The following is a 27,265-nucleotide window of genomic DNA, read 5'->3' as shown; positions in this document are numbered from 1 at the left end:
CTAGGCAATACATAAGCTAGGATTTAAATCCAGGTTCTTTTGCTCCAAATCCAGTGATCTTCCCACTCTCCTTGATGACTCCCACTATGCTTTGCCTCTTCTAGTGTTTTAGGGCTAGAAGGTACTTTAGAGATTACTTAGTCTGGGATCAGGGCCTGACTTCTAGGTCAATGCTTTAACCATTAGTTTGTGCTGCCTATCAAGGGACAGGCTTGTGGCTGCAATCTGTCCCCGGCTCCCATCACATTCCTGCCCTCTTCAAACTTAGTAGAAACTGCCTACTGTCTCCCTGTCCATTTCCCCCTCTATTATGGTTCCCCCAACCCATCCTTCCTGTTCTGCAGGCTTTATGCAACATTAGTCCAGGATCCTTCTCCAAAACTCCTACCCCAAAATAAGGAGCTGGCCCAGTGCCTCACTGTAGAAGGCTGCTCTTCTCCTGGGGCCTATGGGAGCATTGGGAATCATTCTTACATTTGTGGGGGGTGACGAGGAGGTCAAGTGTCTTTTGTGAAAGATTGGGCCAAATGGCCATCATCTCCTTCCGTAACTCAGCATCCATCTGTTGTTTGTCTGCTCCCCCTGTAAGATCAGTCAGAGAACATAGTGAATGTGGGGCTGGGCTGGCAGTATCTTGCTCTCTAGACCCACCCATTTGACCATCCCTGGCCATAAACTGGCTTTCTGGCAGAAGCCCTTCTAGTCCCAGTGGGCTGGTTTGAGCCAGGCTTGTGCTTCAGGTAGAACTTCTGCCCAAGGAATTCTGGAAGTGATAGGGATCCGAGATTAGGGGGACATTTCCAAGGGCTGTCCATGAGCCTGGAACTTAAACTCGGATATCTGACCCCCAAGAGGAGACTTGGAGGCATCAGCATTGGGGACTGAAATCCTACTTGCCTGCTGGATAACTCCATCTGGGATGGACTACCAATAATTCAAATCATCTTGTCTAAAACTGACTTTTGGCTTCCCAGAAAATAGTTTCTTCCCCCGATTTCTGTTTTTGTTGAAAGCACCATTGTTCTTTCATCCATGATGATGCTGTCCATCATTTTTGATCTTGTATTTTCCGTCATATCCCATATCCAATCAGGTATCAAGTCCTGGAATATATCTCTATGATGATTCAAACTTGTTCCCTCCTCTCCATTCTAAGCACAGTGCTTGGCACACAAAAGGTGCTTAATAAATGCTAAATGACTAAGTCAGGCCCTTATCTCACCTAAATTATTGTAATACATATATATCCTCCTAACTGGCCTCTCTTTCCTCTAGTCTATTCCTTATGCAATCTATTCTGTATCCTAATACCTGAAGTAATCTTCCTAATACATTGCTATGGTCACGTTGGTCCTATTCTGAAATTGACTGGTGCTCCATTTTTTAAAATTAAAGTTTAAATTCTTTCCCTTACCTTTCCAAAATCTGATTGCCACCCACCTGTCCAACTTTTATCCTACTTCCCTCTTTGTATATTTTTCATTCTAGTCAGTCTGTGTTGCCTGTTCTTGCCATCTCTTTTTTTAGATCCATACCTTTGCTCACCACACTTTCTGATCTCTGTTGAGATCCCACCTTATCTTTGAGGCTTACCTTATCACCAACTGTTTCTGCCTTCCCTAGCATCCTTAGGTGAAAGTGATCTCACCAAAATTCTCACAGTTCTCCTCTATTCCAGTATATCCTCTCATATCTTACTTGAGTACATGCCATATTGCCTTTTTAGTACATGAACCTTTTGCATATGGGATCTCTGTATCCCCAACATTGGATAAGCATAGAGCCTTAGATTTATGGTGCAGCCAACATTGTGGAGTCAGCATGTCCCAGTCAACCAAGCTGCGCATGCAGTAGAACTGGCCGAAGAGTCTACTCCATGGGCAATAAAACGAAACTCAAAAGACAAAATGCCCTTCCGAAATCTCCCAGGTAGTGAAAAAGCCATGACTGCACACAGAAACCTTTGGGGTTCAGTGGCTTAGTTCATAGTTCTGAGCTGAGACTTGAAGGAAGGCAAAGATTCTAACAGGCAGAGATGATAAAGGAATATGTTTTAGGTATAGGCAGTGGTTTGTGCAAATGTGCTGAGACGAGAGATGGAATATTGAGGTTGGAGAATGGCTAGTATTCCAGTTTGGCTGAAAGATGGAATTTGTAAAAGGCAGTGGTATTAAATAAAACTAAAAAAATACTAAATTAGCAAGCATTTATTAATACTTAGTATGTGATAGGCGCAGTGCTAAGTGGTGGGTCTATAAAGAAAGGCATCTCCCTCACCTCCCCGGCAATCCAAACCACCCTGTAATCCCAAGAATTAGTGTTTTGGGGTCATGATGTGTAGAGGAGAGTAAGGTATAAGAAGCATAGAAAAAGCAGAAGAGTCCAGTTCATATAGAGCTTTAAATAACAAATGGAGGACTTTATGCTTGATCTTGGAGGAAACAGAATTTATTCAGAAGGGGGGGGGATGACACAGACAGATCTATAGTTTAGAAAGATCACCTTGGTACCTGAGTTAGATATAATGAAGCTCTGAGACTTGAAGCAAGGACACCAGTTAGAAGGCATTAGGCCAAAAGAGAGGTGATGAAAACTTCAGTTAGCGCCATGGCCATATGAGTGGAAAGAAGAGGACATTTACAAGAGATATTATGAAGGTAGAAATAACAGGATTTGACAGTAGATTGGATATGTAGGAGAACTGAGGAGGACATCTAGGTTTTGAGACCAGTGTCTGAGAGGATGATGATACCCTTGAAAGTGACAGAAGAGTTTAAAAGCAAAGAATGTTTGGGGAAAAGTTCATAAATTCTGTTTTAGGCATATTGAGTTGGAGATGCCTACAGGACATCCAGTTGAAGATTTATAACTAACTCAAAAGAGAAGCTAGGGTCAGAAATATAGATTTGGTCTACACAATTGGGAAAAAATTGCTTATGAGTAGGCTAATCCAACATAATAAAATCCTGCCTAATTAATTTACTTATTTAGTACCATGCCAAACTACCAAATATTATTTTATAGAGCTAGAAAAACAATAACAAAATTCATCTGGAAGAACATGCAGTCAAGAATACCAAGAGAATTAATTTTAAAAACATAAAGGAAGGTGGACTAGCCATACCAGATCTAAAATAGTATTATAAAGCAGTAATAACCAAAACAATCTGTTCTGGCTAGGAAACAGAATGGTGGACAGTTGAAATAGATTAGGTACATTATATATAGTAGCAAATGACCACAGTAATCTAGTGTTTGATGAACCCAAAGATCTAAGCTTTTGGGACAAGAACTCACTATTTGACAACTATTGCTGGGAAAACTGCAAAACAATTTGACAGAAACTAGGTATAGAACCTCTCATATCATATACCAAGATAAGGTCAAAATGTACATGACTTAGACATAAAGCATGATATCATAAACAAATTGGGGAAACATGGAACAGTTTACATGTTACATCTATGGACAAGGGAAGAATTTATGACCAAATAAGAAACAGCATTATAAGATGTAAAATGGATAATTTTGATTATATTAAATTTAGAAGGTTTTGCACAAACAAAAGCACTGTAGCCAAGACTAGAATGAAAGCAGAAATCTGGGAAAATTTCTTATAATAAACTTCTCTGCTAAAGGTTTCATATCTTAAATATCTAGAGAACTGAGTCAAATTTATAAGAATACAAAATCATTCCTTAACTGAAATATGGCCAAAGTATATAAACCGGCAGTTTTCAGATGAAGACATCAAAGCTATCTAAGGACATATGAAAAAAAGCTCTAATTCATGATTGATTAGAGAAATGTAAATTAAAACAACTCTGAGATACCACCTCACATTTATTAGATTGGTTAATATAACAGAAAAGGATAATAAATATCGGAGGGGATGTGGGGAAACTGGAACACTAATGCACTGTTGATGGAGTTGTGAACTGATCCATCCATTCTGGAGGCCAATTTGGAATTATGCCCAAATAGATATTCATCTGTGCAGACCTCTTGATTCAGCAATAATCCTTCTAAGTCTGTATCCAAAAGAGATTTTAAAAAGGAAAAGAACCAATTTGTATAAAGATATTTATAGCAGCTCTTTTTGGGGTAGCAAAGAATAGGAAACTGAGGCGATACTTGTTAATTGAGGACTGGCCTAACAAGTTATGGTATGTGATTGTAATGTACTACTGTTGTACTAGAACAAATGACTAGCAGGATACTCTCAGGAAAACTTAGAAAGACTAACATGAACTGATGCAAAATGAAGTTAGTAGAATTAGGAGACCATTATACACAGTGGCAGAATTATTGTACTATTAACCATGAATGGCTTAGCTATTCTTAGCAATACAATAATCCAAAACAATTCCAAAAGACTCATAATGAAAAATGCTATCTACTTCCAGAGAAAGAACTGATGGAATCTTAATGTAGATTGAAGCATACTATTTTTTTAATTTATTTTTTTCATATTTTTTTTTGGTCTGTATTTTCTTACACAACATGATTAACACAGAAATATGTTTTGCATGACTGCACATGTATAACCTATATAAAATTGCTTGCTGTGGGGGAAAGGGGAGGGAGGGAGAGAAAGAATTTGGAACTCACAGTTTTAATAAATGAATATTAAAATTATATTTTGTGAAGACTGGATTTAGCTATCTCCTGATTGTAACAATGAAGGTACTTAGCTCTTCCTTTATTGGGAAGATTAAATTGTAATCCACAATCTATTTTTAGATTTTAATTTCCAAAAGGTGATAACTCAGTATTTGAAGTATATCTACCCATTTTAACTACAGAAAGGTGTTAAGTAACCACAAAAGGTGAACTAATGAAGAAAGGTATTAAGTAACCCAAAAGATATAATCTAACCAAAGAAGGTGTGAACTAAACAGTGGGCAGTCCTGGAGAAAAGCATCTGCTGTGACTGGTAGACATGAAATTTAGGGGAGGTGACACAAGAGAAAAAGATCTTTAAAAAGAGGAAAAGTCCAGAAGGAGATATATTTGATTGGATATTCAATTTGAGATTTGAATTAGATGGAAGAACTGTGACTCAGAGTTGGGCTGGAGGACAGACCTTTGAGGAGAGACTGGAAAAGGAACTCAACCCTGGAGGAATTCATGCAGGAGACCTGAGACTGCTTTTCCTTTTTAGATAGTCACCATTGGTGAGTGAAAGGCTGATTTAGTGACACTGTCTTTCTCGGAGGTATAAACCTCCAAGAAAGGCCCATTGTCTTGAGACTCTCTTCCCCTGACTGGGGCTTAGAAATTCTAGCTGATATCAGAAGAAGCCAGATCTCTCTCTCTCTCCCCTTTTTTCTCATTCCTTAATATCTTCCTTCTATTGTAAATAAAACTACCATAAATTACATTTTACTTTAGTAATTCATTTTGGGATTTAGAAATTAAATCCCTGGTGACCACCTAATTAATATATTTCAGTTTTAACCACAATTAATTTTAACAATTTACATATAATTGGGAAAAATAAAATAAAAAAGAAATAAAAAAGATAAATGGAATTATGGGAACTGATGACATTGTTGAGTGAGATAGTATGAAAAGAGAAAGGGGTCTTGCCTAGTATCTTGGGGGATACTCATGGTTAGCAGGCATGACCTAGATAAAGTTCCAGCAAAAGAAACTGAAGACTACAGACAACTAGGGGCAAAACCAAGAGAGGACAGTATCATGAAAACCAAAGAATGAGATAGAATACAGAAGATGACTGATAGTATCAGTGAAAACTGAGAAAAGGCCATTATATTTGATAATTAAGAAATTGTCAGTAACTCTGGTTTGAGATGATGCTCCCAGAGATTACAGCTTTCACTGCTGCTAAGCCACCATCTTGGCCTTGCCCCCTGTAAGTAACTTTGGAGAGGGATGCTTCAGTTGAATGATGAGTTGAGATGCTAGATTTCAGATTGTTTAGAAGAAAGTGAGAGGAAAGGAAGTGGAGGCACCTAGTAGAGACAGCTTTCTCAAGTAGTATAGCCATGAATAGGATGAGAAGTAAAGAATGATAGTAGGGATGATCAATTCAAATGAGTTAAAAAAAGTTTTTTTTTTTTTTAAGGATAGGAAAGACATGGACATGTTTGTAGGCAACAAGGAAATAACAAGTAGATAGGGAGAGACTGAAGACTTCTGTAATTTGAATCTGTTACTCTAAAAACTACAATTCCCAGCACCCCACTCTCTTCACCTTACATGCTGATATAGGAAGGATATAAATCTGGTGTAACCCTGCCTCTCACTCTCTTCTCTTCCTGTTGCTGCTCTGGTGGACCAGGTTTTTTAAAAAGGCAAGGAGAACTTAGTCACGTGGTCTTAATTTTGTTAAATATTTAAGTTTTTTTAACTTCTATTTCCTTTTTTTATTCCTTCTACTTCAAATGATTATTAATAAACTTCATAAAAATATAATTCTTGAAGTGTTGGAAATTAAATCCTACAAGATGAAAAAAGAATGGAGATGACAGTGGGATCAAACAACTTGCTGGAGAAGCTCAGAAAGGGGTAGGATCAAGGGTGCATGTTGATGGGTTGGCCTTGTCAAGGATAAGGGCCATCTCTTCATCTGATAATTTAGGGAAAGAAGAGATTGTGGAGGAAGACAGCTGAGTGATATGAGATAAGGAGTGGGCAAGAAAGAGTTCTCAGTGATTGTCTTGATGTGTGTGTGTGTGTGTGTGTGTGTGTGTGTGTGTGTGTGTGTGTGTGTGTGTGTGTGAAATATGAAGCAAGTCCTTGAATGAGAGATTGGAGTAAAGGTGCTGTCAAAGAGTTGAGGAGAAAGGTGAAGATTTGGACCAGCTACTGTGGATAGTGGGATAATGAATCAATTGGAGAAGATTAGAATGTCTGTCTTGTGGAAATGAGTGCCCAGTAGAGTTAATATACATTTGCTGTGGTCCTAGTCAGTACTGTGTAGTGATTTCATCCAGCTCCATCCAGAAGTTTATGAATAGGAGGAAAAACGGTAATAAAGATGGGAATAGTTCAAGTTTGGAATCTGGCATGGTATGAAGGATAATAGGATATGATGGCAAGGCAATCAGGAGTGGAGGGTAATGTAAAGGTCTGTTGGATCATGAAGGGACTGAGACAGGGAAGGGAGGAGTGTGTAGCCAGTGCAGGGGTAATAAGCTGGCTATAAGTTCTATCGATTGTGAAAAAACCATTCTTCAAATATAGAGAAATCCTGTTTGAGTTAAAAAAGGTTATTTACTAAAAGAGAAAGTATAGACATGCATGTAGAAGACATCTAAAATGGAGATTCCCCCACAGGTAGAGGGGAGTTGAGACAATTTTTCCTGTAAACCACAAGGAGTGGTTTGGGGAGGAGTTGGGGGTGGAGAATGGACAGTCTCTTCCAGGGATTGGTAGAACACAGAAGCAGGATGTTTGGTAGCAACAGTTGACCACAAGGGTGATTTGAAGCTGGCTTAGGCTGCTTTAGGTAGAGTCTGTGATGGACCTCTCAGCAATGTCAGTCATTGGACACCCTGGAAGTGTCTGGGAGTAAGTAAGACTTTAACAAAGATGACTGGGTAATGAACAAGACTTCTGGCTCACTGATGGCTACTGATTAGTTCTTTACTGCAAACAGGCTTATTCTGTGTCTAGTGCATCTGCATAGTAAGGTAACTCATGGAAAACAGACATTTTAGTTTCAGGAATATTTTGTCAGTTCCATTTTGGACATGATGAGTTTGGGAAGCTAGCAAGGTTTCTGTGATGTACAGTGGAAAGAATACTGGCTCAGAAGTCAGAGGTTTTGGATTCAAATTCCATTTCTGACACTTCCTCTGTGACCCTGGGGAAGTCCCTTGGGTCTTAATTTCTCATTTGTAAAAAGAGGAGGGCTGGACTATATGGTTCCTAAAGTCCCTTTCAGCTCTGAGATTCTTTGATCTGATGATCTAGGAGGTGATATGCCATAGGGAGGTAATAATGTATGACTAGAAATTAGAAAAGAGAATGGGACCAGATTTATAGAACAGGGAGTCATTGACACAGAGATGAGACTTGAATTCATAGATGATATTTGCAAGGTATTATGTATAGGGAGAAAAGAGTTAAGGGCACAGCAGAGAGCCCTGGGTAGTACCTAAAAGAAAGGGGCACAAGATGGATAATGACCCAGCAAAGGAGACTGAGAAATAGTCATACAGGTAAAACTTGGGGAGGGCAGTGTCACAAAAGTTAAGGGAGGAGATGATGTTCAAGAGGAGGAGGTGGCCAATAGTACTGACAGGTGAAGGGAATTCAAGGAGGATGAATACTGAGAAAATGTCACCACAGTTGGTAACTTTAGAGAAATCAATTTGAGTTGTGTGAGATTAGAAGCCAGATTGCAAAAGACTAATAAGTGAGTAATCAAAGGAGCCTGAGGAATCTTTTCAAACAACCTAATAAATAGCAAGATTGGGATATTGACAAAGTCTGGGTCACCATTGGAGCTTCCTTCTTCTTTCCTTCCTAGATAAAAAGGAGATGAGATAGTCAGGCCCGCTCTGGCCTCTAGATGAATCTCTGCCAGGCTCCCACTTTGAAGCTAAACCTTCCTCAGAGCCTGTAACTTTTTTGTCTTGTTCTGTTGATTTTACTCCATGATCATCATGGCTGAATACATCTTTCCCACTGGTGGTGAGAAAGTAAAAGTAGTATAGATTAAAAAAAAAAGTTTGCCATTAAAAAGGAGGAGAGATATAGGTTGATAGCTTGAGGGGATAACAGGATCAAATGAGGATTTTAAAAGGATGAGATGGATAGAGCTAATCGTGCCAGACTAACCTGTTTCTCTTCTTTTTGGACAGGGTTAATACACTAGTAGATCAAGGAAATATTCTAGATACAAGCTACAATTTGACAGAATTTCTCATATTATTCTTTTGGACAAGATGGAGAGACAAAGACTAGACTATAATAGGACAATTAGGTGGATTAGTTCAATAAATGGACCCAAAAAGTAATTAATAGTGTGATGTCAACCCGGTGGAAGGTTTCTAATGGCAGGCTCCTGATATCTAGCCTTGGCTTTATACTACTGAACACTGTTATAAATGACTTGGACAAATCAAAGAATCAGAAAAAGATGAGTTTGAAAATTAGAATCCCTTCTTTAGTAGCCATTTAAGTCTAACCATACACACAAGGATTTCAGATTAGGGAAAGTATGGTAATTTATATAGAGCCTAGTATGTACTGGGCACTATGCTATGCACTTTAAACAAATATTATCTCATTTGAGCCTCACAGCAATCCTGCAAGGTAAGTGCTATTATTATCCCCATTTTACAGTTGAGGAAACTGAGGCATAGAGGTTAAGTGACTTGACCAAGGTCAACCAGCTAGTAAGTATTTGAGGCTGGATTTGAACTCAGGTCTTCCTGAAACCAAGTATAGCACTCTATCTACTATACTATCAGCTGACATCATAGCATATCTTTCTAGTCATCCAGCTACATTTTCAAGACCTGTAAGGAGGAATAATTAATCACTTCTCAAGGCACTTCCATTTCACTTTGGAAATCTCTAATAGTTTGGAAATTCTCCTGACATCAAGCCTAAACTGTCCTCTATGCAACATCCTTCCTTTGCTCCTGCTGGGGCCGGAGAAAGTCTAATCCTATCCCCACAAGACAAACTTTTCAAATATTTAATATTTAAAGATAGCTATCATATTACCCCCTGAGTTACCTCTTCTCCAGACTAAAAACTGCCAGTTCCTTCAAATGATTCTCATATGACATGAGCTTAAAGCCCTTCACCATACTTGTTGGATGCTCCCCAGCTTATTAATGTCCTTAAACTATTGTGCTCTGAATTCAACACAGTACTACAGATGAGGCCAGGGGAGGGCAGAGTACAAGGGAATTATCACCTCCCTATTTCTGGAATGTATGCCCCTCTTGATGCAGACCAAGACCAAATTAGCCTTTTTTGGGTCTGCTACATAACCCTGCTGACTCACACTGAGTTTGTAGTGCACTAAAGTTTTCAGATATTTTTCAGAACATCTGCTTTTTAACCACACTTCCTCTGAAATCATAGTTGTCATTTTGGTGTGTGCATCTGACTTAAAAATTTTCATTTATCCCAATTGAACTTCATCTTTATTAAATTCTTCCCAATGTTCTGCCCTTTCAAGATCCTTTTAGACCTTGGTTCTGCCATCTAGTGTTTTGGCTATTCCTCCCAGTATCGTGTCATCTGAAAATATGATGAGTAAAGAATTTATGCTTTTATACGAATTATTGATAAGAGTGTTAAATAGCACATAGCCAAGCATAGATCCCTGGGGCACTCCACCAAAGACTTTCATGTTGACAGAAAGACATTAGCAACTACTCTTTGAGTATGGCAGCCTATCCTATTTAGAATTCATCTGATTTATATCAGCATTATGGCTCATATCTTTTTATCTTCTTCATAAGGAGATGGAGATACTCTAACAAAAAAAAGGTAAATCATGTCCACAGAATTCCCTTTATCTACAAGTTTTATAATCCTGTCAAAAAATGGAAATGAAGTTAGTCTGGCATGACCTGTTCTGGAGGAAGCAATGGTGGCTCTTTCCTATTTAGGGAAGAGCTACCATTCTCTTCCCTACCACTACTTCCCTGTCTAGGCTTACTAATAATCTCTTTAATGATTCAGTTTATATTGTTCCCAGGAATCAAAGTCAAGTTCACTGGCCTATAGTTGACAGACTCTTTTCTTCCTTTTTTTTTTTGAAAATCAGGACAACTTCCATTCTTTTCCAATATTAAGGTACCTCTTCCATTTTCCATAATTTCTCAGATATCACTATTACATCTGCCAGTTCCCAGCATGTAGTTCATCTGGGTCAAGTGCCTTGAATTCATAAGGGGGCAACTAGGTTCTCTTACTAACTCTTATCTTGAATATTGACTCCCTATCAGTCATGTTTGTTTTGTCATTTCCAGCGTCAAGGTCATTCTTCTTTGCAAAGAAAACAAATGAAATGTGAATGAGCAGCTCTGCTTCTCCCTATTATCAATTATCATTTCCCCCAGCAAAGGCCCTATCCCTTCTTTGTTATTTTTTTCTCCCAACATAGATAAAAAGCATCTTTAATTAATTAATTAATTAACCAGTTAATTAATTAATTTTAAACCCTTACCTTCTGTCTTAGTATTAGTTCTAAGACAGAAGAACGGCAAGGGCTAGGCAATTGAGGGGTTAAGTGACTTGCCCAGGATCACACAGCTAGGAAGTGTCTGAGGCCAGATTTGAATTCAGGTCCTTCTGACTTCAGGCCTGGCACTCTATCCACTTTGCTACCTAGCTGCCCCAAAGCACCTCTTTATTGGTCTTAGCTTCCCTTTCCAGCCTCAGCTCAGTCTGAGCTTTAGCATTCCAGACATTTTTACAGGACCATGCTACATTCTCATATTCATTCTCTGTTACCTGGCTTTGCTTCCATCTTCTGTACTACAAAAACAAAACAAAACAAAATAAACTAAGTTGGTTGGTGAGTCTCCTGTGCATCTGCATTGGTCTCTTAAAAACACACCCACACCCACACCCATACCCACACACACACACACACACACACTTTACTTCTCATTGGGGATTTTTTTCTTTGAAGCTTCGGGATATTATTCTTGAACAATACTCATCCCTCTGGGACTGATTTCCCAAGGGCACATATAGATGGTATTCTCATCAAATTTGCAGCTGGCACAAAGCTAGAAACGAGCTAATATATTGGATGGCAGGCTCAAATTCTAAAAAGATCTAGAGAGGCTATAAGGATGATAGATCAAATTCATTTAGATGAAATTTAATAGAGATCAAGGTAAAATACTACATATGGGGTCAAACAATCAACTTCAATAAATACAAAATGGGGAAAACATAGCTAGACAACAATTCACATAAAAACCTCTTAGAGTACATTAAAAGTACTGAAAATTCAGCAAGTTAACAATTCAATACAGCATCCCTCCACCCCTCAACAAAACCAAGGCTATTATAGACTATTAAGAGATACACAGAGTTCATCAATACAAGGGAGGAGATGAACTTATTATATTCTCTCAGAGTCATAGCTAGGTAACAAATTTTACAGGGTGCCTACAGGTTTGGGTGTTTTCAAAATTGTATGCAGCCTAGTACTTTTTGTTCAAGTAGTGTTAAGAAGACTACAACTAATAAAATTGGAATAATATAAATTAATATATATTATATGTGTAGTAATACATATATATATATATATATATAATTAACCTTACAGATATGTATTAAGGAGAGAGTTTGAACCTCTGATTATAAAGGCTTAAGTTTTATGTAATTACCTCTCTGCCATTGGTCATACTAAGATATATTTTATGAATTACTTTTAAGGCTCATTAGTAATGTTGGCCTTATTGCTCTTGTCCTTTTGTGCTGGGAGAAATAAATATATAGATAGAAACTGACCTGGATTTCTCAGGTCTGAATTCAGATCATGTAGGACTCTAATCATTGAACAAATGAACCTTTAATAGCAGTTGCACCATTGAGGTGTCTTGATCAAACATCGAGGTGGTAAACCCTAATTGTCAATATGGGCTCTTAAATAGGATTGCGCTTTTATCCCTGGAATAATTTGTTCCGTTGATCACTGTTTGGGTCAATTACTGGCTGTGTTGCACTTAGATTGATTAATCTAGGTTATTCCATTTAGAGGTTTTTTATGCCCTGAGGCTGTTACCTCTCTTCTAGCAGTCCCTAAGCTCTTTCTCCAGCAGTGGACCATCCTTGAGCAGTATGGAAACCTCAAGATGTGGTATAGGGCATGCTTCTTCCCCCTGAAAATGCCACTCTAGGTAAGCTTCATGTCCCTGTCTCCTTTGCATTTCTTTTGCTAGTTACAGTTCTATCTGCCTTTAGTAGTCCCTTCTGCATTTTAGGAAAGATCCTGATAAACTGGGGAGCATGCAGAAGAAGGCAAGCAAGAGGATGGAGAATCTCCAGATGAGAGGATCAGTTGAAGGAATGAGGAATGTTTAGTCTGGAGAGGTCTTGGTGAGGGTTGAAAACTGTCTTCAGAGATGTGAAGGACTGTCATGTGGAAGAAGGACTCCATGGCCCTAGTGGCAACTCAGACCAATGGGTAGCAGCTACAGGGAGACAAATTTAGTTACCATGTGAAAAACAACTTCCTAATAATTAGCTATCTGGAAGTAGGACTGACTGGTTCTGGAGGGAGAGGTTTTTTTAAATTTTTTTTTTATTTTTATGAAAGGAAACACCTAAGGTCTTACATTAAAGTCTGGGAAGCCACTTGTTGAGGTCTATAAAGCATTGATTTTACAAATGGCATTTAGTATGTACTATAAAGCACATCTCTGTTTCATAATTACAGTGACCTCTAGAGAAAGGTACAGGAATTATGGTCCCCATTTTGTAGATAAGGAAAGAGGCTCAGAGAAGTTGTTACTGACTTATGGTCATACAGCCACTAAATGTTAATGGGATCCAAATCCAGGTCTCTACTATCTCCAAGTCTAGTATTATTTCCATTACAACATATTTTGTCTATATTGCTGTAGAGAGGGACTTTTGGTCAGGGACAGGTTAATTTAGCTGGCAGCCTCTGAGACCGTTGGTTGTTATTGTTCAATTGTTCAGTCATGTTCAATTTTTTTGACCCTATGGACCACAGCACATTAGGCCCTTCTATCTTCCACTATCTCCCTAAATCTGTCCAAGCTCATGTTCATTGTTTCCACAATACTATCTATCCATCTCACCCTCTGTTCTCCCCTTCTCCTTTTGCCTTCAATCTTTTCCAACATTAGGGTCTTTTCCAATAAATCCTGCCTTCTCATTATGTGGCCAAAGTATTTAAGTGTCAGCTTCAGTATTTGACTTCCCAGTAATAAACTGAATTAATTTCTTTATGTATTGACTGATTTGATCTCCATGCTTCCCAAGGGACTTTCAGAAATCTTCTACAACACCACAATTTGAAAGCATTGATTCTGTGATGCTTAGTTTTCCTTATATAGTCCAACTCTCACAGGCATACATTACTATTGGAAAAGCCAGTTTTGATTATATGGACCTTTGTTAGCAAGATGATGTCTCTGCTTTTCAATATGCTGTCCAGATTTGCAATAGCTTCCCTTCCAAGGAGCAGGCAGCTTAATTTCATGGTTGCAATCACCATCTGCAGTGATCTTGGAGTCTAAGATTATATAACTTGACACTGCTTCCATGTCCTCTCCCTCTATTTTCCAGGAAGTGATAGGACCAGTTGCCAAGATCTTAGTCTTTTTTATGTTAATCCTCAAGCTAGCTTCTACATTCTCCTCTTTCACTTTCATCAAGTAACTTCTTAATTCTTCACTTTCTGCCACCAAAGTGGTATTCTCTCCATATCTGAGATAGCTGATATTTCTCTCAGCAACCTTCATTCTGGATTTTGATTTGTCTAGCCTGGCATTTCACATAATATACTCTATATATAAGTTAAATAAGGTGACAATATATAGTTTTGTCATACTCCTTTTCCAATCTCAAACCAATTTGTTATTCCATGTCCAATTCTAACTATTGCTTCTTAGTCCACACACAGGGTCCTCAAGAGATAAGTAACATGATCTGGTACTCCCATCTCTTAGAAGACTTGCTACATTTTGTTGTGATCCACACAGTCAAAGGCTTTAGTGTAGTCAAGGAAGCAGAAGTAGATGCTTTTATGGAACTCTCTTGTTTTCCTCTATAATCCAGTGAATGTTGGCAATTTGGTCTCAAGTTCCTCTGCCTCTTTGTAAATAAGTTTGCTCGTTGATAATTCTTAGTTCACATAATGCTGAGGCCTAGCTTGCAGAATCTTAAACTTAATCTTGTTGGCATGTGAAAAAAATACAATTGTTTGGTAATTTGAACATCCTTTGGAATTGCCCTTCTTTAGAATTAGGATATAAAAGGGTTAGTCTCTGTCCTGATTCATTTTGTACTCCAAAGCTAAACTTTCTTGTTACTCTTTTGATTTCCTCCTTTAGCATTCCAATCCCCTATGATGAATGTGACATTTTTAGGGGTACTATTTTTAGAAGACGTTGAAAGTCTTCATAGAACTGATTAGCTTTGGCCTCTCTGGTATCAGTGGTTGCGGCATACTCTTTTATTGACTATGAGAACTCCTTCATTTCTTCTAAGGGATTTTTGCTCACAGTAGGATATGTAATGATTAGCTGAATTAAATTCATCCATTTCAATTCACTGATACCAATGATGTTGATGTTTAATCTTTCTGTCTCCTGCTTGACCACGTCCCATTTACCTTGGTTCATAGATCTTACATTCCAGGTTCCTGTGCAATATTGATCTTTATAGCATCAGACTTATGTTATTAGACACATATGCAGCTGAGTTTCCCTTTAGTTTTGGTCCAGCTGCTTCTCTAGTGCCAGAGCTATTTTTAGTTGCCCTCCACTCTTCCCCAGTAGTATGTTGGACACCTTCTGACCTGAGGGACTCATCTTTGTTATCTCTTTTATTATTTTAACTGTCCATGGGGTTTTCTTAGCAAAGAGACTGTAATCATTAGCCATTTCCTTCTTCAGTGGATCACCTTTTGACAGAACTCTCCATGCTGACCTGTCCATCTTAGGTAACCCTGTATAGCATAGCTCAGAATTTCATTGAGCCATGCAAGCCCTTCCCCCATTACAAGGCCATGATTCAAGAAGGGTGCCTCTGAGATACCCTTTGACTTTTGAGACTCAGGAAGCTATTCTTTATAAGTTTAATGTCTTTATTCCTCTTCCATATTATCTCATTCCTTCAGCCTCTTTCTTCTTTCACTTTGTTTGTTACCAATCTGGATCTTGTGGCTAGTGACTTTAGTGACATTCCACTCCAAAATCCTATCCTAACAAGTTCTCCATACTTCCATCTTCCCCCTCCCCTTCAAATCTCTTTTCTTCATCAATGATCTCCTCTTTCTTCTGGGCCTCTATGGATAAGAGGACCTTCATCTTTGCCAAGACAATGCCCTTACCATCTACTTTTGCTATGGTTTGTGCAGTAGATAATACAATGAACCTGAAGTCAGGAAAACCTGGGTTCAAATCCTTCCTCAGGCTCATACTACTTGTGTGACCCATGGCAAGTCACTTTACCCCTGCCCTTGTTTCCATATATGTAAGATAAAGATAAAAGCACCAACCTCCCAGGGTTGTTGTGAGGATTAAATGAGATAGTTGTATCATATAAAATGCTAGCTACTATCATTCCAGGTCTTGCTCTGTCAATGGTCCTCTCTCAGATATTTTTCTGCCTCTTCTCTACTGGTTTCTTCCTCTACATCTACAATCATACTTGTCTCCCCAATCCTAAAAAACGAGCAACCCACATCCAGTCTGGTTCTCAATTCTGCTACATCTGAGAGCTAACCCTTCTCACTTCTCTTCCCTTTTACCACCAGAGTTCTTAATAGTCATTTCCACTTCCTATACCACATTCTCTCTCTCTCTCTCTCTCTCTCTCTCTCTCTCTCTCTCTCTCTCTCTCTCTCTCTCTCTCTCTCTCTCTCTCTCTCTCTCTCTCTCCCTCTCTCTCACAATAACCCTTACTTTCTGTCTTAGAATTTATACTAAGTATCAAGGCAGAAGATCAGCAAGGGCTAGGCAGTTGGGGTTAAGTGGCTTGCCCAGAGTCACACAACTAGGAAGTGCCAAGTCTACATTTGAACCCAGGACCTCCTGTCTCCAGGCCTGGCTCTCTATCCACTGAGCAACCCAGCTGCTCCATCACCTGCTCTTTAACCATGGCTTTTGTCCCTAGCTTTTCCCAAATCATTCTCCCTCATGTGCTCAATGGCCTTTTGATTGCCAGTCCCATCTTCCCTCTCCATAGCAGCTAACACTGTTGGTCCTGCTGCTCACCATGCCTCTTTCCTAGCTGGGCTAGGAAAGTCTCATTCAGACTCTCTGAACTACCTTTGACTTCTCCTTCTTTAAATCACAGCTCTGATTAGACTTGTCTTGCTCAGTGCCATTCCACAGCTCTTCGGTCTACAAAATGAAGCCTAAACTCCAGGAGTTTAGCAAGTAGTCCAGCCTCATTTCTAGGTATATGTCAGGTGTATTTGAAAGCATGCTAAACTGGGAGTCAAGACTTCTAGATCTGAATCCAGGCACAACTGTGTGATTGGTGACACTCACTTCACTCCTGTGCCTTGATTTCTCCATCTGTAAAGTAAGGATCATTTTCCTTATACTACCCACATCACAATATTCTTGTTAAAAAAAATGCTTTGGAAATTTTCAGATCCAAGATCAATGAGATTTCTTACTCCATCTAGAGTGGAAGTTCCCCAGACATACTTTGTACTTTCTTGGAGGAGACATCTACAACCTGTCAAGAGTTAAGTCATCAAGACCTAATTCAAGTGCCTCCTCCGGACTTCTCTAATAATACAAGTGGGATCCTTTGGCTTTTTTCTTCAGACCCTTATAGCATAACCTTTTGTGGTTCTCCTGTGGCATTTCTCACTCACTGCTTTGCACGAATGGCACATGGATACTTGTTCTTCAAGCCGACTGCGAGCCCCAAGACTACAAAGGTCACCTCTTGTCCTATGAAAGTCACCACTGTCTTTCTTGCAGGAGATGTGTACAGTAATGTGGTGAATAAAGAGGAAAAGTGTCATCAGTAGACTCTTTTAAAGAAATATTGCCCTCCTTCCCTTCATTGACAAACATACTCATGTCTCTCAGATAAAACACCTTTTAAAAAAAATTTCCTTTCATCTTAGAATTGAATTAATACTAAGTGTCAGTTCCAAGGCAGAAGAATAGTAATTAGAGTCAATTAGAGCCAAGTGCCAGGCTCAATTAAGAAGTATCTGAGGTCACATTTGAACCCAGGTCTCCAGGATTGGCTCTCCATCCACTGAGCTACCTAGCAATCCCTAAAATACTCCCCACTCTACCCTTAATTCCCCTTCTCCAAGGCTCCTTTAATTAATTAATTTTTTATTAGAATTTATTTACAAATGCCTCAGGCCCTCTTCCTCCTACCTGCATCATAGAAGGCATCATCTGGGAGACAGATATGTATATATAGATTATGTCTTCCATGTTTCCATTTTTCAGTTCATTCTTTGGAGGTGACATTCACAAGTTATTCTTCAAGAACTTAATAGTTGTGTAAAATGTTCGCTTGGTTCTACTCATTTCACTGTTCATTATCCCATGTAGTTCCTTCCAAGTTTTAAAACAATTAGCCTACTCATCACTTCTTATGGCACAGTAGTATTCCATGCAATCATGTACCACAATTTGTTTAGCCATTCCCCAATCGATGGGCATCCCCTCATTCTCTGGTTCTTTGCCACCACAAAGAGAGTTGCTATAAATATTTTGGAACATAAAGGTTCTTTTCCTTTTCCCCTGATCTCCTTGGGAAACAGATCCAGCAGTGATATTGCTGGGACTAAAGGTATACACAGTTTTAGAACTTTCTGGGTATAATTTCAGGTTGCTCTCCAAAATGGTATGATCAGTTCACAACTCTACCAGGAGTGTATTAGTGTCTCCATTTTCCATATCCCCTCCAAAATTTGTCATTTTAGCTAATCTGATTGGTGTGAGAAGGTATCTTAGAGTTGTTTTGGTTTGCATTTCTCTAATCAGCAGTGATTTAGAGCATTTTTTCATATACCTATATATAGCTTTGATTTCTTTATCCAAAAATTGTCTGTTCATATCTTTTGCCCATTTTTCAATTGTGGGATGGCTCTTATTCTTAAAAATTTGACAAACTTCTCTATAGGATGTCTATAAAGATCTGCTCCCCAATTTTCTGCTTTTCTTCTAATCCTTGCACTATTTGTTTTATTTGTACAAAAACATTTGAATTTAATATACTCAATAGTATCCATTTTAATCCCAACTGAATAGTGTAAGATAATGGTCTTGGAGGAACAGCAGTTTCTGGCTCTCTCTCTGAGACTGGGAGTTTTTGACTGACAGTTGTGGATAGAAAAAACAGATTTAAGGCCTTAACAGTCTTATAGATTATTGACTATTGATCAGTTTAGGTAGATAGTTAGATAGTGGGTAAATTCTTAGATAGTCAGAGTAGGAGAGTAGGCCAGGTTTGGCCTGGCAGAAGACACTGCCCTTGAAGGCAGATAGATTTAGGGTTTTTTGGAAATTTTTAGTTAGGATTGGGATCTTAAGTATAGGCATAAGAGTTCTTTTACTTTCCTCCTTTCTATTTCCTATCTGAACTTTCTTCAAATAAACTGTTTTGTGTTTTACCAAACTGCTCTCCTGACTTTTGTTCAAACTCCCACCCCCAAAATTTAACCCTCCACAATACCTAGTTTCTGCCATACTATTTTCTAGTTGTTCCAGCAATTTTTACCAAATAGTTTTTTCATATCCCCAAAACATATTTCCATGCATTTGTTAAATACAAGGTTACTATAATTTTTTAAAAAACTATTACCTCCTGTCTTAGAAATAATACTGTATTTGGTTCCAAGACAGAAGAACAGTAAGGGCTAGATAAATGGGGTTAAGTGACTTGCCTATGGTCACATAGCTAGGAAGTGTCTGAGGTCATATTTGAACTCACAATCTCCAGGCCTGGCTCTCTATCCACTGAACCAGATAGCTGCTCCCTATAATTTTTTACTACTGTTTGTTGTATGTCTGAACAGTTCTACTGATCTACCTTTCTGTTTCTTAGCCAATAATAGATAGTTTTGATAATTACTGCTTTATAATACAATTTAAAAGCAGGTAGTGCTAGATCTACTTCCTTTACTCTTTTTTCATTAATTTTTTTGAAAAATTTGATCTTTTGTTTTTCCAAATGAATTTTATTTTTTATAGCTCAATAAAATAATTTCCTGATAACTTAATTGAAATGGCATTGAATAAAACACCCTTTTCTTAACTATGCTATGCCTTTGAGCTACCCCCTCCCTGACTCTTCTTTTCTCTTCCCACCAAACTTTCTACTTTACCACTAGTTTGATTCTTTTAAAATATATACAGTAATTCACATTAGGCTAACAGAGTTGGTATGTTTCATTAAGTAAGTTTATTCTTTAATGACTAAATAAGAATAATACATTGACCTACATAAACATTACTTCATCCCCACCCCACCCCACCCCAGAATTCTTACCTTCAAACTTTAGAATTAATATTAAATACTGGTTCCAAGGCAGACGAGAGAGTTAAGGGCTAGGCAACTGGGGGTAAGTGATTTGCCCAGGATCATATAGCTATGAAGTATCTGAGGTCAGATTTGAACTCACAATCTCCTGTTTCCAGGTCCAGTGCTGTATCAAGCCATCTAACCTGCCCCTATGAATACTACTTCTAGGTTCAGTGGATTGAGCACTGAGCCTGGAGTCAGGAAGACCTGAGTTCAAATCCCACACCAGACACTTTTTTTTTTTAAACCCTTACCTTCCGTCTTGGAGTCAATACTGTGTATTGGCTCCAAGGCAGAAGAGTGGTAAGGGCTAGGCAATGGGGGTCAAGTGACTTGCCCAGGGTCACACAGCTAGGAAGTGGCTGAGGCCAGATTTGAACCTAGGACCTCCCGTCTCTAGGACTGGCTCTTAATCCACTGAGCTACCCAGCTGCCCCCCACACCAGACACTTATTAGCTGTATGACTCTGGGCAACTCATGTGACTTTAGTCAGTTCTCTCATCTGTAAAATGGGGATAATAACAGTATCTGCCCCAAAAGGTTGTTGGAAGGGATTTGTAAAATGCTTAGTACAGTGTCTGATCCATAGAAAGTTCTAGATAAATGCTAATGGTTATTTTATTATTATTCTAAAATACTTAAAAATGTTCTTAGCCAAGTTAAAGATTATCCCTTAATAATCTTATTTTACTTAAGCCCTTATTTTCCAAATCAACCAATAATTTTCTTTCTGTAGTGTTGCAATGAGCCATCTACCTTCTTTTGCCAGGCTGTTGACTAACTTATGCATAAGAACATACTTTTGCCAGATGGATCCTTGGGATTATGGGTTATAGTTCAGTTTATGGCTACAGAATAGGATGAAGCCAAGAGGTGCAATCCAGAAGGGCATTCACAAGCCCTGGCTTCAGACCAAATGTTCCATGAACAATCACCCCATCCACATCAAGGGGCACATTGTCCCAGAGGTGACTATACTTCACTGTCCACCACTCCAAAGACAGACATTTCTCTAAAGGTAAGGGTCCCAGAATGTTAGCTCCATTGATTTTCCCTCCAGGGGGAGTATGAAAGAGTCTAGCATCTTGCTATGTGCCTTGCAGAGTCAGGGGCAATGAATACAAGCATCTCTGGGGTTCCTAACTTCCTCATTATCCCCAGCACTGCTTAGAAGATGTTCCCTGGAGGGCCCCCAAATGCTCTTTTTCCCAGGAGTTTGGGGTGGTTTTGTCCCAGATGTGTTTCTTCGCATTTCTCTTCCTTCTCCCATCTAGCCTGTTTATCCACAGCTACCTTCCTCTAGAAAAGTATTTTTCAGGTACTCAGTGGGATCTTTGGTAGAGACACTCTGACCTCCTAGAATGTGGGCTAGAATCTGTTGAGCTTCTTCTGGCATGGGAAGAACAAAGCTTTTTGTAGGCCCAACAAACCCTTTTGTGTAGGCCCATTCACAACTGCCTTTCTTATTAGTTCAGGACCTTCAGCTGGCCTCAAAGGGGCCACTGAACATCTCCCTACAAGTCTTCCTGCCTTTCAGAGGACCTAAGCCTTGGCTGCAGCACTAGTGGCTCCCACCTCTCTTACCCCCCTTTTACCTTTGGCAATTTTAATGTCTAGGGCTGTCCGGATCAGGGCCATCAGAGTAGAGTTGAAATGAACTGTGTTGTCATCTGCAACAGGCAAATCCATTCGCAGAAGTCTCTGCGGAGAATCAACATGGCACCAATCAGCCCAGTGCCCCTCTCACTGTTCCCCATGTCCTTAGCCCCTTCTATAATGCATTTCAAAAACCAAAGAGCAGCAGGAAGAACTCTGCAATTGGCCAGGTGTCTAGAGGTTGCCCACAGTCCCTATTTTTTCTGGTAAAGGGAGACCCAGGCAGTGGTCAACCCTTCAGCTAAAGCTTGAGCCATAATAGCTTCTTCATTCTTCTGTTTGTAAGCCCCTCCAATCACCTTCATGAACCCAGCACCTGTTCCTTCCAATCCTTGGGACCTCCTTCCCCCCAATTATCCTCAGGTATCCTGGCCCAACAGAGTTCTCCCTGGATGGCTCAATTCAGATCAAACTCCAAAGAAAAAGAGAACATGTCTGGAAGTCTCACAGACCCATTTCTGGGGAATACATGCAGGCACCATTGGCGAAGGCAGAAAGCACAGAGTACATGGGCCAAGGGATGGGTAGGAATACCCTCCAGCTTGGGCCAGACTACATAAGATCAGACCAGACCATCACACACTACATTCCCTTTGAGAATATGCTCAGTGCGCACGCAGGTGGGCAGGCAGGTGGTTGGTTACACAGGCCACTGGCCCTTGGGAGGAGGGAGATGGAGCCATGCAGGGCATGCAACGTGGAATGCCAAGCACCACACAGCAGCCATGGACAAGGCGTCACAGACAGGAAAGCATCCACATGGAATCTCGAGACTCATTCATAGCTCCCATAGAGATCAGTATTCAGTGACAGGTCCAGATTTCGGCTCAGTGCAATGATGGGGGTGGGAGTGGGAGTGGGGGTGGGGTCTGCTCCCTAGGTCCCAGGTAAGAGCACTATTCCAGTGGTGTAGACAGGAAGAATGGCCAGGTTAGGCTGTAAGTGGCATGGAAATGGTGTTGGGGTGTGAGGCCCACCAAGGGATTGAAACATTGAGCTTGCTGTCCTTAGTGGAGCAGTTAGCAAGAAACTGGAAAATGAAGAGGTAGGGATGGGAAATCTAGAGACATGAATCCAGCCAGGAAGAAGAGGGAGAGTCACAGAGACAATGAGGAAGAGGGAGACAAACAAAGAGAGAATCCAAGAGTGAGTTGCAGGAAGGCTGAAAGGGGGAAAAATGCAAACAACTAGGGAGCAATGCATAGGCAAAGACACACATGCATGTATTCAGGGACCAGGAAAAGAAGAGAAAGACCAAGAGAAGAGAGGGAGATGAGACAGGGGAAGCAGCGACTAGATCAGAGATGTAAAGGGGCAAAAATCTCAAAAGCCCACAGGTAGACAGCATTAGCTCCCAAGAAATGAAGGCTGACATGGAAGAAAATAAACTCAAGGTGAGTTGAAACCCAGAGAGAAGGAAGGATGAATGGAGAGGGCAGGGGAGAGAAGCTATGAGACAGGCTAGAACTGCATTGACAGAGAAGGGGATGGAAGGGACAGTGTGAAGGGGAGGCAAAGGGGACAAATCAAATGGAAAAATTAGGATTATTAGGGTTTTTTGTCATGGGTGATTTTCTTTTAAAGTTCTAGAACCTTAGATAGTTACTGTGGCTTATTTGAAAAAAAAAAAACCCAAAAACAAACTATCCTTAGAGAGATGGGTATCCCAGGGTCATGCAGAGCTCAGTGAAGAGGTTTCTTGGGGGCTGGGTAGGGGACATTGTTCAAGGTCTGTGGAATGGGGAGGTTAGGTGGATGGACTTTGGTTCAAAAACCCAATGAAACCTCAAAGGCTGCCTGGAATTTTCCCCCACTCCTGCTGCAGGGGGCCCTCTCTGAATGGGAGAACTCTTCTCCTTTTAGCATGCACAGGGCTCCTTCATGCACACGCCCTTTACCCCTATCCCACCCTGGGCCCTTTCTGGGGGATGCATCACACATAACCATAGTATCAGGGAGCCAGCCTGTTCTGGGACCCCAGCTTCAGCTTGCCTGTCTTCTCTGGAACAACAAAAAAGCACATTCCAGTGTTGGTGGGGGATGGGGCCAGGCATCCAGGGGGCTCTCTAAAGCCATCCCTGGGCATTGGGGTGGATGTGTGTGGGGGAATTAGAGGAGTAGGAAAGAGGGCTCAAGATGCTTGTGGGAAATTTAGCTAACCATGATTCCAGAGGATTGGAAACCTTGGTGACCTCCCTGGGGTGAGCCAAGAGGTCTTGTCCTGTTCATTATCTGCATTTTGCCACAGATTTTCTACTTACTCCCCCACTGTCCAAGCCAGGGCTAAGGGTTAAGGTGTGTGTGTGTGTGTGTGTGGTGTGAGATGGTGATATAGTAATACTTGCTTTTTGAAGGTGAATTTGCTTTAAGATAGTGACTGAGTGTCAAAGAGAGACTTGGGTTGGTTCTCTAGTGGACCCTCCCACCCCATGCTACTGGCCATAATGGAGTCTCTGAAACACAACACACTAACCAAAGAGAATGGACACAACTGTATTGGTTAAAGGAGATCATGACGATGATAATTATTTTGCTTGAGGAAAAAAAAAAAGGAAGTAACCATAGAAAAAGAGATCTGGTAGGTTGTCTTTGGCAGCATTTAAAAAAAGAAAAGTGACCTTTTTTTTCCTTTGGTGGGTATCAGATTTAGTCTACCTTATAAGCAACTCGGGCTGGACACTTCTTCCCCAAACCCAGGGGTGGAGACATGTGTCTGAGCATCTCATACATGTCCGGGTAAGCCATGCGGCCCCTGGCAGCACCAAAACAAAACCAGAACCAAAAAAACAAAAAACAAAAAACAAAAACAAAAAAACAAAAAACCGAGAGAGGAAAAAAAAAACAGAGAGAAGAACCACACGAGCCAAAAAAATCAGGAAAAAGTAGAGAGAGAGATGCAGAGAACAAGAAAATATATATTTTTTAAACAAATTGAAAAGGGGAAAAATGGAAGAAAAATAATAAAAAAAGATTACTTCACTGCTCATTGGCAGAGAGAAAGAGCAAAGTCACGTTCACTTCTGACTTTGGTTTATTGGCAGATTGGCAGGGAGGGTCTTGAAACTCTCTACCAGGAACCTTTTTTCTTTAAACTTGGGCAAAGTCCCACAGCTTGGGAAGGGATACCTTACTGGGAGGGAGGGACTTGGGAAAGAGGGCAGGGCACATCAGGAGTTCAGGGGAAAGGGAGTGGAGTCAATGGTGGAGTCGTCAATGCAGTTTTACTCCTCCCCAAATGGAAATTCATATTAATGCGACTTGAGTTTGGGGGGGGGGCAGTTGAGACCCTGGAATGCCCAGCTTCAGCTAACAGCAAGCAGAGATGGTGGAAGGTAACTTGAGATATATGCTCCATGCTTTTTGAGTCTAAGTGACTGCATTATCTTAGGCATTCTGTTTGCTAAGAGGTCACTAATTAAATGCAAGATATATAGAAAGATGTATATATATATATATGAAATATATATATTAAGAACCAAAAGCCACATTCATTCCGTTGATGCTAGCAGGTTTTAGTGGAAATCAAACCTTGCAAGCAACCCTATGAGGACATTTCTTGCCTAAGCCGAGAGGGGGAGATATAACACGCAATAAACTGTACATATCCTTATAATGAATCCGACCGCTGTAAGAAGAATACACGTGTGTTAGTGCAGATTCTAAGGGTCAAATACAACATATACATGTATACAAACACACAGCATCACACAGACACACCGTGGGATCACAGCCATAGAGATAAATAACAGAGCTGGGAATTCCCAGCACTCGACTCCAGATATTAGTACCAGAATAAAAGACTGGAGAAATGTAACTGCACACAAGAGTGGGGAGGGAGGAGCAATGAGAATACATTCTTTCTCACCCTTCATTCTTACACTGCTGGTTAAGCAAGCACACTAGTGAATCAACTTAAGGGGGCCCACAGCCTTCTGCTTGGAGACAAGCTCTGTGCTAGAGGGAAAAACTAGTTAGGGAACTGAAGGCCCACAGGGGTAGGTGGACAGAGTGGAATGAGCCTGGGATCTGGAATCAAAGGTCTTGGGGTCAAATCCTGGCTCTGTTATTTGTTAGCGGAGGGATCTTGGAATGGTCCCTTGCCCTCTGTGGGCCTTAGGCTCTTTACCTGTAAAAGGAAGGAATCAGACTAAGTACTCCGGAGGTCTTTTTCAACTCTAAATTGGTCTCTCTCTAAGTCTCTCAGTCTCTGTCTCTCTGTCTGTCTCCTCTCTCTGTCTCTCTCACACACACATACTCATTCCTTGAATGAACAGGGAAAGGGAGATGGCATTACAACAATAAAGCACAGTCAGGCTTGTAAGGTGACCCTTTCCTGGGCCTGCAGACAATCTAAACAGCCTCTCTAGGTGAGGACAGCAGAGGCAGGGTGTGAATGGTTATCAGAAAAGCAGATAGATGCAATTCAACTGAAAGGACCTAAAGTTAAAAGAGCAAAAGTTAATCACCAGCAGAAATCTAAATCTAGGGGCAGCCAGGCAACTTAGCAGATAGAGAGCCAGGCCAGGATATGTGAGGTCCTGGGTTCAAATATGACCTTGGGCACTTCCTAACTGGGTGACCCTTAACCCCCATTGCCTAGCTCTCACTACTCTTCTGCCTTGGAACCAGTATTTAATATTGATTCTAAAATAGGAAGGTTTAAAAAAAAATCTAAGTCTACTGACCCAATGGCTCTTTTTGGCTTGGCCAGGGCACCTGAAGGTCCCTGTGTAGGGTGGACTAGCTTCAAGCCCAAGGAATCCTTGCCTGAGACTGGGTTGGAAATTTGGACACTTGTGTTAGTCAACTAGGGGTGTGTACCTTAATTTTGTTGGATGGAGGAGGATGGTCTTGGGGAGATGGGATGCTTGTTTTCTGTGGGACTTGCCATGTCAGTAATATGAGGAGGTGGAGGGGGATAGGGAAAGAGGCAGAGGCATCAGCTTAGGGCTCTCAAGATGTGATGCCCAATATTTTGCTGAAGGACCCTTGGACCTTTGATACCATGAGATATCTGATAGTTTTCTTAGCCTAAAACTCAGATTTTGGGCAGGGTCTGGATCAGTCCATATCCCATGGCAAGGCATTTTCTTCTTCCTCTTTTGGGCCCTTTTATCTTCCCCGTAAATACCTGACCATGCAGGGCCTTTGCTTTGTCCCTACACTAGAATGAATGTGGGTAGGGGTATCATGTGGGAGCCGGTCCAGTACCTCTCTCCTCCTGAAGAGGTGAGATGTAGAGGTCCTGGAAGAAACCTTAGGTCTGTGGCCCCCCAGCCTCCCTTTTCCCAAACATCAACTTTTCCAGTGGAGCCCAGAGGGTCTTGTCGGATAAGTAATCCTCCCAAACTAGGGAATAGGGAAGAGCTGGGAGCCTTTCCCAGACTA

At 40.4% G+C, this 27,265-nt stretch overlaps 1 protein-coding gene across 28 annotated transcripts in view; it reads right to left on the bottom strand.

The window, feature by feature from the left end:
* CACNA1A (calcium voltage-gated channel subunit alpha1 A) overlaps positions 1 to 27,265 on the bottom strand; it is a 401,231-nt gene that overhangs the window by 17,443 nt on the left and 356,523 nt on the right. For 13 of the 28 annotated variants that reach the window (XM_056822623.1, XM_056822650.1, XM_056822649.1 and 10 more), the window contains 4 exons: positions 25,406 to 25,502; positions 21,817 to 21,922; positions 11,455 to 11,478; positions 475 to 582 (listed from right to left, as the gene is read on the bottom strand). In XM_056822623.1, coding sequence (XP_056678601.1) covers positions 475 to 582; positions 11,455 to 11,478; positions 21,817 to 21,922; positions 25,406 to 25,502 — 335 coding nt within the window. Of the gene's footprint in view, positions 1 to 474; positions 583 to 11,454; positions 11,479 to 21,816; positions 21,923 to 24,532; positions 24,630 to 25,405; positions 25,503 to 27,265 lie in introns of all 28 variants that reach the window. The other 15 variants (XM_056822651.1, XM_056822648.1, XM_056822646.1 and 12 more) reach the window with 3 other exon arrangements.

Source organism: Monodelphis domestica, chromosome 3, assembly GCF_027887165.1.
Source record: "Monodelphis domestica isolate mMonDom1 chromosome 3, mMonDom1.pri, whole genome shotgun sequence".
NCBI classification, from domain to species: Eukaryota; Metazoa; Chordata; class Mammalia; order Didelphimorphia; family Didelphidae; genus Monodelphis; species Monodelphis domestica.
This window is presented reverse-complemented; position numbering and strand designations above follow the sequence as displayed.